Source organism: Gopherus evgoodei, chromosome 2, assembly GCF_007399415.2.
Source record: "Gopherus evgoodei ecotype Sinaloan lineage chromosome 2, rGopEvg1_v1.p, whole genome shotgun sequence".
Lineage (NCBI taxonomy): Eukaryota > Metazoa > Chordata > Testudines > Testudinidae > Gopherus > Gopherus evgoodei.
Genome location: NC_044323.1, coordinates 118,471,112 through 118,486,956, shown reverse-complemented (window position 1 = coordinate 118,486,956; position 15,845 = coordinate 118,471,112). Strand labels below are relative to the sequence as shown.

General features: G+C 42.0%; 1 protein-coding gene across 3 annotated transcripts in view; it reads left to right on the top strand.

The window, feature by feature from the left end:
* The first annotated feature begins 377 nt into the window (after positions 1-377).
* The window catches only part of LOC115646103, a 69,499-nt gene continuing 54,031 nt past the window's right edge, over positions 378-15,845 (top strand). Inside the window, exons 1-2 of one of the 3 annotated variants that reach the window (XM_030551596.1) lie at positions 378-482; positions 6,376-6,475. In XM_030551596.1, the coding sequence (XP_030407456.1) occupies positions 6,413-6,475 (63 nt within the window). In that variant the 5' untranslated portion in view covers positions 378-482; positions 6,376-6,412. Of the gene's footprint in view, positions 483-6,375; positions 6,476-15,845 lie in introns of those variants that run through there. The other 2 variants (XM_030551594.1, XM_030551595.1) reach the window with 2 other exon arrangements.

Below are 15,845 nucleotides of genomic sequence, written 5' to 3'. Positions count from 1 at the left end.
ACCAGTATTGCCAACCCCAAGCATTCAAAAACCACGAAGGCGACATCCCAAAATTGCGAGACCTGCTAAAAAACCATGTATTAAACATGCTCCACGCGGGGTTCTTTTCATCCGCCGCGCGGCTTGTGCGTGTTTGGGGTTCGCACGTTCAGCGTTTGCTCTGCAGCCACCGGCGCTAGAGCAGCCCGGGCTGCCAGCAGGCGGGGGCGGGGGCGGGGGGTCTCCTCGCTCGGAGCCGGACTTTTAAGGAAAGCGCCACAAACACGCCGGACAGGCGGTGCTGAATCCCGGCAACGGGCGCAGCGCGAGGAGAGGATCCGATTCCCCCCGCAGGGCGACTCCGGTCCGGAGCTTCCACCCCACATCCCCAGACCCGACCCCCTCACGCAGCACGCAGGGGCCGGGGCGCATGCGCCTTGGGGTTCTCTCGCTCAAGGCGGTGGCGGCGGGGACGGCCCGAGGAGCCGGAGAGGGGGCGCGGGGTGAGTGCGGGAGGCTCGGCGGCAGACGCGCCGTTCGGGAGAGGCTGAGGAAGCGCCCGGGCGGGATGGGCACCGTCCCCCCCCCCCAGTCGCCCGCGCTGTGAACAGGGGAAGCCGCCCCGGCCTGGGCCGTCTCAGTGCTCGCGCCCCCGAGCGGCCGTTGGGAGAGCGGGGCCGGGCTCGCCTCCTGCCGCGCGCGGAGCTCGGGTCGGGAGCGCGGCAGCGATTAGGCAGCTGCTGCGGGTCCTGGCGCGCTGCCCCGGGACCCCCGCGGGGCCTGTAGCTAAGGCGGGAAGAGGCGATGAGCCCCGGGGGGCCGCTGTCTCGCGCTCCCCCCTCACCTGAGATCGCCTGTGGTCAGCGGTGTCTGTGGGGGGGCGGCCAGCCTGACTCAGCCTGGCTATTTCGGATGCCCGACGACAGTTGAACCCTTGATGCTGCTGATGAAAATGTGTCATAGGAAGTTCTGCACAATCTGCAGCGAGTGACAGCTTATATGGGTGCCACTTCGATGGCTTTTAAGAAAACGCCTCCACTTCTTCCCTTGCTCAAAGGGGGTGGGGATGGCAAGCCATATTCCTCGTAGCGTGGCCTTGCAGTAGTGGGGGAATGGGGGACCACTCCCCATCTCCTGTGTTTGTGTTGTCTCCTAGTGTGAGGGGTCCTCCGGGTACAGTCATGTATTGGGATTGCCATGTCCACTTAACTCTCTGGCCTGGGCTGTGTCTCATAATTCTTGACTAGTGACAGTAGCAAATCTCTCCAGGTGCTGTTAACACTTAGCCATCAGCATGCAAGAACCCATATAAGTTAAGTGAATGCCGTGCAAGCCACTCATGAACTATACAGAGGGAAACAAGTTCAAGTGTTTATAAGCAGTAGGCATATAGGACAAAGATTGTTCCAAAAGAAATAAAAGCACAGTTGCAGTCTAAATTCTAAACTTTATCAGACTAAGCAAGATTTGAATCAAACAGCTTTTCTCACCCCATTGGATGTTGTAGTCGTATTACAGTTCTTAATACATAGGCTGAATTTCCTTCTCAGCATGGGACCAGTTTCCTTAGTTCAGACTTACTTTCTAGCATTCTTGTTGCTGGTCAGTAGGTCATGATGGTCCCTTAATGCCTGTTTGGTTATGGCTCACCTCCTTTAGTTGTCATTGGCAAACTGGCAGTGGGCATCTCCCAAACTCATAACATATTTCAATAACAATATAGCAAAATCTCATGACTTCATACACAATGATATACATAGCAGGGTGGGTTTTATTTAAATCACAAGTAAGGAAGACTCAATTTAATCATGGATTTCTACATAAAAGTGCATTCTTGTTGGTTGTTATAACCTTAATACATATTCCTCACAACTCAGAGATAGATGTAAGTTTTATTCTTAGAAGGTACACACTATGCATTTGAAAAGTGATTTATTTTGAAATCTTTTCAGATTAGTTTTACAGCTATATTTGAAAATGAATGGTTATTTCATTTCCCAAAGTTAACTGAAAGATATTTATGAAGTCATTGGGAGGTGAACTATCTCCAATTCCACAGGTTAATCATTAATATTTGGAGGATTTTCTTGCCTTGCTGAATTAGATGGAGAACATCACCAGACAGATATTTACATTGTTTTATTTAACTAAAACAACAACATTACGTATTCTGGATTTTTTTTCTTCAATGGCAAACATAACATTTTAACAAAACAAGCATAAGAATTTTTTGAATTTAGTTAAACATTCAATTTTTTAAAAATCAGGTTTGTTTTTGTTAAAATTGTTTTTAACTAAAATAGTTAAATGAATTTTTTTTTAAAAAAAAGCAAAAATTAAATAGACTATGTCATACAGGTCAACATGAGAAACTTAAAATATTGGCTTCTGCAGCTAAAGTTGTCTTCACCTTAATTTTCCTGTTTGTTCATAGTCTGGAAAAGAAAAACAAGCTTCCCTGCTTTTTCAGGTCCCAAACAATTTCTCAGTTTGGAATGAATTAGTCCAAAGGATGAAAATATTCTTTCTACACCGGCAGAAGTTACAGCTGTTAAAAGTGAGATTATCACTTCAACAGTCTCTGAATCCAAGTGCTTAAGTGACTTCCACCAGTTCACTGGTGTAACTTTCTTTAAAACATCATCAGCAAAGGTATATTTATTGAATGGTTCACCCTTAACTCTGAAGTTTATTATAGTTGGCTTTATGGAGGGATGATTGCTGGGTGTCCATGTCATAGCCAACTCTTCTTCTTCAGCAGTTAAGGTTTGACCCTGGTACCGAGTATTGAGAATATTTGCAAGAAAATGAGCTGGAGATAGTGCTTGTCCCATCTGGCTTTTTAATGCTTTTAATTTAACTCCGTCATTGCATATTTCTTGTTTTAAGATCTCTCTCAGTTCCTTCCAGATTTCAACAGTATCAGCAATAAAACAGCTATTTCCCTGCGTTTTGTTCAAGGCTACAGAAATAGGCTTCAGGGTACTCAGCATGTGTTCAACATTTCTCTTAAGCTCAATGTTGAGAACTTTGGCTGTGACAGTGCCATCTATTTTTTCATGATTTTGTTCACAAACTGTCATCAGATTAGGCCAGTTCTTGATATAGTGCTCAAAACAGTCCACTACTGAGTTCCATCGCACGTCTTGTGCGAGAGTTAGCTTGATTCCTCCCATTTTTCAGAACAGCTGCTGCATAGTGGTGGTTACGGAAGTATTTTGCAATTACAACAACATTAGCCTTTATTTCTGGAAGGAGGTGTATCAAATGAGCACTGCAACCTTATGTTATTAGCTTGGGACTCTCTTCACTCTCTTCTAAATAATTTCTTCTCATATTGGATACAGTTGCAGCATTGTCTGTGACCAAGCTGCATACTAGAAATGTGAATTTTTTTTCACAGTTCATTATAGCTTTTACTGCTACTTCTTGTAAGTATTCTGCTGTGTGTATTTTCTGATGTATCAGTTGTTTCTGTAGGGAAGCCTTCCCTCCTTCTGTTGTCTCACAAGCACATACAACAGGATCATTGTGGACATTGCTCCACCCATCAAGACTTAGGTTAACAATTTTACCCTCTAGACCTTTTGCACACTGCTCAATTTCTCTTTCATACACTTTATCCAACAATTTTCCTGTGACATCTGCGGAATCATGTTAATGAAATGTGGGTTCTCAATCATACGGAAAGGAGAGTTTGTTGCATAAAAAATCAGGCAATTTTTTTCATCAATTGCCTCTTTTTGTAATCTGCTGGTTCTAAGCCCAAATTTATTTATGGTTTCTGGATGATGGAGATTTTTTTTTCTTTTTGCTACAGGTGATATACTGTGGCTATGTGAAATACTATCGTTGGCAGATAACACTGAAACTCTAGAAAATGATGGTGATCTTGAAGGTGGATAGTCTTCAGAATCCTGTATGTTAAGAATGGATTCTCCTAAACAAAATAAGTCAATGCAGTTATTTAATTATTATTACCATACTGCTCATTTTGTATTACTCATTGCATTCACTGACACGCAGTACTATTTTAAAGGTGAAATTGTAAAAGGAAGATCTGCCCATTTCAGCTATTTATTTTTATCATAACTGCATCTAAAATCATAGTACCATAGAGTAACAACTATATTTTTTGCTCAAACATGAGAATTCAGAATAGTCCAGAAGGAAGACAGGCAGTCCTTAAGAAAGAAGTATGAAATCGAAGAGTTTACCACCTGAAGATCCTGCATGTTCTGACATGTTTCTTTCATCATCTTCAACATAGCTTCCTCCTGAGAAGGAACACTTCTCATGATGTTGTTTGATTTGAGGAACCAGGCCTTGCATTGCTTTGTTGCACTGTTTGCATTTTGCACGCATGCCTGTCTTACCCACAGGTAGAGGAACTTCATTAAAATATTCCTACACTGGGTTTCTTTTATAGCCTGCTGCCATTATAGGTTTTCCCTTCTAGTGAGAGAGTGGTTTGGTAGATCTCAAATCAATGAAAGCTACACTAAGAGAGACCTCAAGACTTCTGGAATATACTGCTCAAACAGTTTCACTTTTGTTTCTATCGCCCATCCCTCCCTTCTCATATTTATCTCTCGACTTTTCCTCATTATCCAGATCTGTTCCACCGCCAACAATCTTCTATTCATTGAACTTTTTGAAATTTTGCACTTTTAGAGAGAGGTAAGGGATTGATTCTGTGTACAAACAAATGCAGAGGGACAGTAGGGTTGAGGTCTGTTATTTCTCACCTCTATGTATTATTCATTTTAAAACATTTTTGCTGTTAACAAGCATATTATCTCTGGAGACACAAATCCACAGTTTGAGAACTGCAAAACTAAACATCTCTGATGGTATCTTCTAGACTGAGTCCCATTGGATAGATAGAAAGATTAACCAAAATAATCTATGCAGAAGCCCCTGGAACCCCATAAGATTGGGTCCCTAATCCATGAACTTTTGGAACTCATTTACAAAACTTTTCTTTAACATTACATGAATATATTGTCTTATACTATAGAATTAGAATTTATAATCCCTATTCCATGATGAGATATCTTTGAGCTATAGTGTATCTTAATTAAAACTATCTTTAGATAGGTTTTTCCCCCAAAATGCATTTAATCAAAAAATCTGATTTAAATTAAAAAAAAATCTGTTTTTGTTTTTAAAAAAAAGAATCCTTGATTTGTATCCACCCTGATACATAGTTTGACAGAACAATGACCAGGCATGCTTTATATGAGTATAGCTATATACAAATGATGCATATTGGGATTAGAGTGTGCTACTTTGAGATACAGTACATCATACCTAGCTTCTTGGAAAAGTAGTTGAGGTGGCTCATGCCCTTCTTGTCTTCCCAGGTGTTCGTAGTGGTAGGGACAACAGTGGTTGGGATAGTAACTGACAGTAATATGACTTGGTGTGCTCTGATAGTCAGGGCTTTGGAGCTGTGGTCCGCCTCCACTCCGGCTCCAAGCAAAAACCTGCAGCTCAACTGCTCTGCGCTTCAGCTCAGGGCTCCACTCCAAAGCTCTGCTGATAGTGGATGTGGGTATGTGTGCAGCATTTTGGAGCAAGCCTCCCAGCCCTAGATGATACTTTAGGGATTCATAGTTGTGCTCTAAAAATAGTTGTGGCTCAGGCTGGAACTCTGGCTCTGAAGACCATCCTCTGCCCTAGGCTTCAGAGCCATAACCACGATTTCACAGTGCTGTCTATACAGCTATTTTTTGAATAATAGTGTTAGACCTGTTAGTTTAAGCCCGTTGACCCAAGCTGGGAGACTTGCTTCAAAATGCTCTGTGGACATATGGACGCCAGGTAGCTTCCTTAGTGGCTGTAAAGACTGTTGCTCAGGTCTCTGCTGGAGACTGCACAGTCTGGTAAATAGTCTGCATTGGTTAAATATAGTTCAGATTTTCAGGCTTTTCTTTATAACTGTAAGAATCAGAAACGTTTTTTAAAATGTAGTCTTAGATTCTGATATCTTGTGTCTCTGGAAGCTGGGCTCCTAAACACATGGCTGTTATATCTGTGCCTTAATCTGGCTTTGTCCATACATGTATCTGAAAAGCTGAAACCTGAGAACAGTGGCAGAGCATGTGATTATAGTTTAGATGTGTGTATTTTTATGCCTGGTGTGTAGGGCTTGGGAGAGTACCACTACCCCTCCCCTCCAATTTTAGTCCTGCTCTTAATGAAACTGATGGTCTCAAAACACAATAATTAGCCTGGAAATTCAGAGCTAAACTTCCAGGTTACTGAAAAAAAACCACCCCAAACCCAAACATGTAAAATATGCATACACCTAGCTACTATAACATGTTAATAGAGTAATCTAGAAATCTTGTGTCTTGCATCCAGCTAAAGTAATACTTAATATTTCTGTAGATTTCCTAGTGCTTTTCATCTCTTTTAAACCTCAAACATGGACACAGAACCTGAGGTAAAGAAAGAGAAGAAGCAGCATCAGCATCCTTTCCACTGCAATGTGAGTACTTCATATTATTAAGGGCCTTTGACAAAGTATATTTTTCTCCATTGTTGAAAGGTTTGAGAGTAGGAACAAAATCAAAGAGTTTGGGGAAATCATTGAAAACTAGTTTCAGAATAGTAGCCATGTTAGTCTGTATCAGCATAAACAACGAGGAGTACTTGTGGCAATGTAGAGACTAGGAACAAAATCAAAGAGTTTGGGGAAATCATTGAAAACTAGTTTCAGAATAGTAGCCATGTTAGTCTGTATCAGCATAAACAACGAGGAGTACTTGTGGCAACGTAGAGACTAGGAACAAAATCAAAGAGTTTGGGGAAATCATTGAAAACTAGTTTCAGAATAGCAGCCATGTTTAGTCTGTATCAGCATAAACAACGAGGAGTACTTGTGGCAACGTAGAGACTAACACACTTCTTTGGGCATAAGCTATCGTGGGTTAAAACCTACTTCATCAGATGCATAGAGTGGAAAATACAGTAGGAAGAGATATATACAGATTGGGGTTGCCTTACCAATTCTAACGAGACAATTCAATTAAAGTGGGCTATTATCAGCAGGCGGAAAAATCACTTCTGTAGTGGTAATCAGGGTGGCCCATTTCAAACAGTTGACAAGAATGTGTGAGTAACAGTAGGGGGAAAAATTAGCATGGGGAAATAGATTTTAGTTTGTGTAATGACCCATTCCCTCCCAGTCTTTATTCAGGCCTAATTTGATGATGTCCAGTTTGCAAATTAATTCCAGTTCTACAGTTTCTCTTTTGAGTCTATTTTTGAAGTTTTTTTGTTGAAGAATTGCCATTTTTAAGTTTGTAACTGAGTGTCCAGGGAGGTTGAAGTGTTCTCCGACTGGTTTTTGAATGTTGTAATTCTTGACGTCTGATTTGTATCCATTTGTTCTTTTACATAGAGACTATCCTGTTTGGCCAGTGTACATGGCAGAGGGGCATTCCTGGCACATGATGACATATATCACATTGATAGGTGTGCAGGTGAATGAGCCCCTGATGGTGTGGCTGATGTGATTAGGTCCTATGATGGTGTCCCTTGAATAGATGTGTGGACAGAGTTGGCAACAAGGTTTATTGCAAGGATAGGTTCCTGGGTTAGTGTTTTTGTTGTGTGGTGTGTAGTTGTTTCAGGTTTGGGGGCTGTCTGTAAGTGAGGACTGGCCTATCTCCCAAGGTCTTGAGAGTGAGGGATCGTCCTTCAGGATAGGTTGTAGATCCTTGATGATGCGCTAGAGAGGTTTTAGTTGGGGACTGAAGGTGACGGCGACAGCTAGTGGCTCTCTGTTACTTTCTTTGTTGGGCCTGTCCTGGAGCAGGTGACTTCTGGGTACTTTTCTGGCTCTGTCAATCTGTTTCTTCACTTCAGCAGGGGAGTCTTGCAGTTTTAAGAACGCTTGATAGAGATCCTGCAGGTGTTTGTCTCTGTCTGAGGGATTGGATCAAATGCGGTTATATCTTAGAGCTTGGTTTTAGACAGTGGATCATGTGATATGGTCTGGATGAAAGCTGGAGGCATGTAGGTAAGTATAGCGGTCAGTAGGTTTCCGGTATAGGCTGGTGTTTATGTGACCATTGCTTATTTGCACTGTAGTGTCCAGGAAGTGGGTCTCTTGTGTGGACTGGTCCATGCTGAGGTTGATGGTGGGATGGAAATTGTTGAAATCCTGGTGGAATTCCTCAAGGGCTTCTTTTCCATGGATCCAGGTGATGAAGATGTCATCAGTGTAGTGCAAGTAGAGTAGGGGCATTAGGGGACGAGAGCTGAGGAAGCATTGTTCTAAGTCATCCCTAAAAATGTTGGCGTACTGTGGGGCCATGCAGGTACCCATAGCAATGCCGCTGACTTGAAGGTATACATTGTCCCCAGGTGTGAAATAGTTGTGGGTGAGAACAAAATCACAAAGTTCAGCCACCAGGTTTCCTGTGACATTATCGGGGATACTGTTCGTGACAGCTTATACTCTCTTTGTGTGGAATGTTGGTGTAGAGAGCTTCTACATCTATAGTGGCTAGGATGGTGTTTTCTGGAAGATCACGAATGGATTGTAGTTTCCTCAGGAAGTCAGTGGTGTCTCAAAGATAGCTGGGAGTGTTGGTAGCGTAGGGCCTGAGGAGAGAGTCTACATAGCCAGACAATTTTGCTGTCAGGGCGTCATTGCCTGAGATGATGGGGCATCCAGGATTTCCATGTTTATGGACCTTGGGTAGCAGATAGAATACCCTGGTTGGTGTTCTAGGGGTGTGTCTGTGCAGATTTGTTCCTGTGCTGCTTCAGGGAGTTTCTTGAGCAGATGGTGTAGTTTCTTTTGGTAACCCTCAGTGGGATCAGAGGGTAATCACCTGTAAAATATGGTGTTAGAGAGGTGCCTTGCAGTCTCTCATTCATATTCCAACCTATTCATGTTGACAACAGCACCTCCTTTGTCAGCCTTTTTTATTATGATGTCAGTGTTGTTCCTGAGGCTGTGGATGGCTTTGTGTTCTGCACGGCTGAGGTTATGGGGCAAGTGATGCTGTTTTTCCACAATTTAAAATGGCTTGTGGTAGCATCTGTCTGGTGATTTGCCCAACTGTTACCCAGGTTCTGGAACCCCTCCTCCTCCCCACTTTTTTTTATTTATTTGAATTACCCTTATCGTATTTCTAGCTGGTTCCAGTACAAGGTTTCCCTGTGCAGATACTTGACTCTTTTTCTTGCTATTAAAATGATAATCCAACTATTAGACCAGCTATTTCTGAATACAGACATCATGCATTATCTCCTTTCAGGTATGATTTTTTTTGGTTCTCGAGATCAGAAGAGAGAAAAATGTTTTAAGTAATGAAATAGTCTCCACAGATATTCCATTCTTTAAATTGCCACATAGGTCTGAAATCTTTGCAATCAGTTAACACCTAGCTGTAGAGTCTTCCTTTGATATGTGTGCACTGCTGCACAGAAGCTGTCCATACCCAAATATCGTTAGCTAATAGTTAAGGTTGAGAGTGCTAGTCAAGCATTTCAAGTGTGTCTGTGGGTAAGAGGAAAATTATAGAAGTAGTCACTGCTGTTGTTCTTAACAGTCTTCATTAATGCACACCCATGAACTGGAAGTTAAGAATATTTTGAATGCTGTATAGAGATAGCTTGGTCCTGCAATGATACCCTGGATTAAAAAACAACCAAGGATATGTCTACCCTCATAGACTCATAGATTCTAGGGTCAGAAGGGACCAATGTGATCATCTAGTCCGACCTCCTGCACAAAGCAGGCCACAGAACCCTACCCATCCACTTCTATAACAAACCCCTAACCTATATCTGAGCTATTGAAGTCTTCAAATTGTGGTTTGAAGACCTCAAGCTGCAGAGAATCCGCCAGCAAGTGACCCATGCCCCACGCTGCAGAGGAAGGCGAAAAACCTCCAGGGCCTCTGCCAACCTGCCCCGGGGGAAAATTCCTTCCCGACCCCAAATATGGTGATCAGCTAAACCCTGAGCATGTGGGCAAGACTCACCAGCCAGCACTCAGAAAAGAATTCTCTGCAGTACCTCAGATCCCATCCCATCACCGACCACTGTGCATACTTATCTGCTGATAATCAAAGAACAGTTGCCAAAATTAGGCTATTCCATCATACCATCCCTTCCATAAACTTATCAAGCTTAATCTTAAAGCCAGATATGTCTTTTGTCCCCGCTACTCCCCTTGGAAAGCTGTTCCAGAACTTCACTCCTCTAATGGTTAGCAATCTTCGCCTAATTTCAAGTCCAAACTTCCTAGTGTCCAGTTTATACCCATTTGTTCTTATATCTACATTGGTACTAAGCTTAAATAATTCTTCTCCCTCCCTAATATTAATCCCTCTGATACGTTTATAAAGAGCAAGCATATCCCCCCTTAGCCTTCTTTTGGCTAGACTAAACAAGCCAAGCTCTTTGAGTCTCCTTTCATATGACAGGTTTTCCATTCCTCGAATCATCCTAGTAGCCCGTCTCTGAACCTGTTCCAGTTTGAATTCATCCTTAAACATGGGAGACCAGAACTGCACACAGTATTCCAGGTGGGGTCTCACCAGTGCCTTATATAATGGTACTAACACCTCCTTATCTTTGCTGGAAATACCTCGCCTGATGCATCCTAAAACCGCATTAACTTTAACGGCCATATCACATTGGCAGCTCATAGTCATCCTGTGATCTACCAATACCCCAAGGTCCTTCTCCTCCTCTGTTGCTTCCAACTGATGCATCCCCAATGTATATCTAAAGTTCTTATTATTAATCCCTAAGTGCATGACCTTGCACTTTTCACTGTTAAATTTCATCCTATTACTATTACTCCAGTTTACAAGGTCATCCAGATTTTCCTGTATGATATCCCAATCCTTCTCCGTGTTAGCAGTACCCCCAGCTTTGTGTCATCCGCAAACTTTATTAGCATATTCCCGCTTTTTGTGCCAAGGTCAGTAATAAAAAGGTTAAATAAGATTGGTCCCAAAACTGATCCCTGAGGAACTCCACTAGTAACCTCCTTCCAGCCTGGCAGTTCACCCTTCAGTACGACCCATTGTAGTCTCCCCTTTAACCAGTTCCTTATCCACCTTTCAGTTTTCATGTTTATCCCCATCTTTTCCAATTTGACTAATAATTCCGCATGTGGAACCGTGTCAAATGCCTTACTGAAATCGAGGTAAATTAGGTCTACTGCATTTCCTTTATCTAAATAATTTGTCACCTTCTCAAAGAAGGAGATCAGGTTGGTTTGGCACTTTAGTAAAACCATGTTGTCATTTGTCCCAATTACCATTGACCTCAATGTCCTTAACTACTTTCTCCAAAATTTTTTTCCAAGACCTTACATGCTACAGATGTCAAACTAACAGGCCTATAGTTACTTGGATCACTCTTTCTCCCTTTCTTAAAGATAGGAACTATGTTAGCAATTCTCCAATCGTACGGTACAACCGCTAAGTTTACCGATTCATTAAAAATTCTTGCTAACGGGCTTGCAATTTCATGCTCCAGTTCCTTTAATATTCTCGGATGAAGATTGTCTGGGCCCTCCAATTTTGTCCCATTAAGCTGTTCAAGTATGGCTTCTACCTCAGATGTGGTAATATCCACCTCCATATCCTCATTCCCGTTTGTCATCCTTCCATTACCCCTAAGCTCCTCATTAGCCTTATTAAAGACTGAGGCAAAGTACTTATTTAGATATTGGGCCATGCCTAGGTTATCCTTAACCTCCTCTCCATCCTCAGTGTGTAGCGGTCCCACTTCTTCTTTCATTGTTTTCTTCTTATTTATATGGCTATAGAACCTTTTACTATTGGTTTTAATTCCCTTTGCAAGGTTCAACTCTACTTGGCTTTTAGCCTTTCTCACTTTATCCCTACATGTTCTGACCTCACTAAGGTAGCTTTCCTTGCTAATCCCACCCTTCTTCCACTCCTTGTAGGCTTTCTGCTTTTTCTTAATCACCTCTCTGAGATGCTTGCTCTTCCAGCTTGGTCTATAACTCCTGCCTATGATTTTTTTTCCCCTTTCTTGGCATGCAGGCTTCTGATAATTTCTGCAGCTGCGACTTAAAGTAATTCCAGGCCTCCTCCGCATTTAGATCCACAAATTCTTCAATCCAATCCACTTCCCTAACTAATTTCCTTAATTCTTTAAAGTTAGCCCTTTTGAAATCAAAAACCCTAGTCCCAGATCTATTTTTGTTTATCCTTCCATCTAGTTTGAACTGAATTAGGTCATGATCACTCGAACCAAGGTTGTCCCCTACAACCATTTCTTCTATGAGGTCCTCACTACTCACCAAAACCAAATCTAAAATGGCATCCCCTCTTGTTGGTTCTTTAACTACTTGGTGAAGGAATCCATCAGCTATCACATCCAGAAAAGTCTGAGCCCTATTATTCTTGCTAGCACTTGTCCTCCAGTCTATATCTGGGAAGTTAAAGTCTCCCATAATCACACATTTCCATTAGTATTTACTTCATTAAAAACATTAAAGAGGTCTCTATCCATATCCAAATCAGATCCCGGTGGTCTGTAGCACACCCGAAGCACTATCTCAGGGGAGGCTCTAGTAGCTTGCTTTCCCAATGTGATTTTTGCCCAGACAGACTCTGTCTTGTCCATTCCATCACTTCTTATTTCTTTACAGTTAACCTCCTCATTGATGTACAATGCTACTCCACCACCTTTGCCTTTATTTCTGTCTTTCCTAAACAGCACATAGCCTTCAATACTGTACTCCAGTCATGACTACTATTCCACCATGTTTGTGTTATCCCTATAATATCCGGTTTCACTTCCTGCACCAGTAGCTCTAGTTCCTCCATTTTGTTCCCTAGGCTCCTCGCATTAGTGTACAGACATCTTAATTTTTGCCATTTGGCTTCACTCATATTCTTTGCCATGTTAGGCACAGACATTCTATCACCAGCATCACCTGTTAGTCTGCTATCTACACTACCCTTCCTCATGTCAATTCTTCTGTCCACGGCTGTATCCCCTCTTACTTTGTTTACTTCCTTCTCAAGGTTAACTTCCGGCATGGAGATCTCCTGAACATCTCCCAACCATCTCCTCCAAATTTCTGGTTTAAAGCTCTCTTAATCAGGTCGGCAAGCCTGCATCCTAGAAGTTTATTTCCCTCCTTACTCAGGTGAAGTCCATCCCGAGAGAACAGTCTTCTGTCCATAAATGCTTCCCAATGGCTGTACATCCCAAAGCCCTCCTTATAGCACCACTGCCTGAGCCATCTGTTGCAGATGGGATTGCAGCTCATGTTTTCCTATCCGAGCTTCAAGATTTCATCTGCTTACCACAGGTCAGAATAGACATGAAGCTGCTGTAGTGCTGAGCTTCAGTAGGGCTGCATAAGTGCACCTGGAACCCTGGGTTTGTAATCGTGTTTCTAGCCCATGCTGAAACCATTGCTATTTTTAGCCATGCTAGGTAGATTAAAGCTAGAGCAAGTATGTCTTCCCAAGCTGCAATTGCACTTCCAATTACAGTACAGTAGAACCTTGGGAATGGAGATTCTTTGTAACTCCAAAATGTTTATAATTCTGAACTAAATGTTATGATTGTTCTTTCAAAAGTTTACAACTGAACATTGACTTAATTCAACTTTGGAACGTTACTATGCAGAAGAAAAATGCTTCTTTTAACCATCTTAATTTAAATGAAGCGAACACAGAAACAGTTCCCTTATTTTGTCAATTTTTTTTTTAAACTTTCCCGTTATTTTTTAGTAGTTTACATTTAGCACAGCACTTTACAGGTGGTTTTGTGTTTTGGGGGGGTGGAAGGGTGGGGGGGGAGAATGTCTCTGCTGCTTGATGGCGTACTTCCAGTTCCAAATGAGATGTGTGGTTGACCAGTCCGTTCATAACCCTGCTGTTCATACCTTTGAGATTCTACTGTATAGACATATCCTGAGAGACAACCTTATCCATCCATAATACATACTTTTATCTCACCGGGGACCAAAACTATAATGCTTTGTGCTTATTCGTATAGTAATTGATCCAACTCAGTCCTTTGCAGCAGTAAGAAGTCTACATAAAAGACATACTTACTGTGATGGGACCCCCAGGGTACAACCTTGAACTGTGAGACCACTGTTCTCCCTTAACTCTCCAGCTTGGGCTGTCTCTCGTGATACTTTGCTAGTGACAAGCAGCAAACCTCTCCAGATGCTATGATCACTCAGTTAACAACATCCAGGGACACACCCAGCTAAGTTGCATGAATACTCTCTAAGACACACGTGAACCATATATGCGGAATCACCAGCAATCTCCCAAGCTTTGCACTCCAGAAATGGACCATCTTACACTACACAAGACCTTCTCTTGAACAGTGTAAGCTTATTAATTAGTTCACCGCTTCGTTTAAGGTTGGTGGACATGCTCCAGTCTTTGTAATCTGAGCAGATTCCCCAAGCACTTTAGACAAATTCACTGGTAAGGATTAAATATTAAAATAGATAAATTTTAAGTTATTTTTAGTGGTAGTTACCTAAGAAAATAACAAGTAAACATGCATTCTAAATCCTAAATTTTCAGACTGAGCAAGATATGAATCAAACAGCTTTTCTCACCCCATTATATGTTGAATGCAGGTAACAGTTCTTAATACACAGCTGAATTTCCTTCTCAGCCTGGTACCAGTCTCCTCAGTTCAGTTTTTATCTTCCCAGCATTCTAGTTGTCTTCAGCATAGGTGGGGAAAGAGAGAGGTGGTCTCATGATGCCACTGTCCCTTATTTTATACTCTCAATTCATGCCCCAGGGAAGATACTGGCCCAGACATGTCCTGGTGGGCCTTGCTGAGTGATAGTCATAGTCAATTCCCATTTTGTGGTGCCTGTTCAACTGTTTTGTATAGAATTGTAAATTTCTTGTTTACAATTCCCCTGCTGGTCAGTGGCTTATGATGGTCACTTAACATGCATCTGTGTATGGGTCACCTCCTTTGTTGCCTCCGGAGAGCTAGCTCTGGGCGACTCTGAGACACGCAACATATTTTAATGTCAGCCATATATCGGAATATTATAATTCCATATACACACATTTTTACAGAACAGTGAATTTCGGCATATGACCTTTCATATGACACCTTGCAAGGCATGCTTTGTATGAAATATCACAACCATAATCAAATGATGAATATGGGAGTTACAGGGTGCTACTTTGAAGTACAGTGCATCGTACAAATTGTTAATTGGACAATCAGGATAGAGAAGACCATCAATGTATCTGTCCATTTTAGGATGTTGAAGGTGCCTCTGGCAGTGTTCTCTAAGTGCTGATGTAATTAACATGCCACCAACATACAGATACCAGGAAATGCAGAGCTAATGTATATCTATGTGCATAAACTTCCTAGTCCTAGACCATTCTCCATTTTTAAGAATTCTGGTTACACATACTGCAGACTGTTTGAAGTCCTTAAAACAGAATTAAATGCTTAGTGCCCTCCCATTCCCCCCAGAAAATGGAGTTTGAAATGGATATAGACCCTGATGCATCAGGGTCTATGTCAGCCTCTAACTGATGGAAGTTAGACAGGAATTTTCATTATGAGTAGATTATTCCATAATACCCATTGTAGTGTTTCTTGAAAGGTGTGTTGCGTAGGACAGTAGACTGAGAGTTAGGAGACCTGAGTATTATTCTCAGTTCTATCACTGAACTGGAGCCAGCCGATTTCCACTTCCATCTTTTATCTGTCCTGTCTGTTTTAGATTGTAAGCTCTTCATAACATAGTCTGCAACCTTCTTAAGGCCCGTATTTATTAAAAGAGCAGAAAGACGTGATGCTGATGAGGCTATAGAATTTTGGGGGGCTAGGAG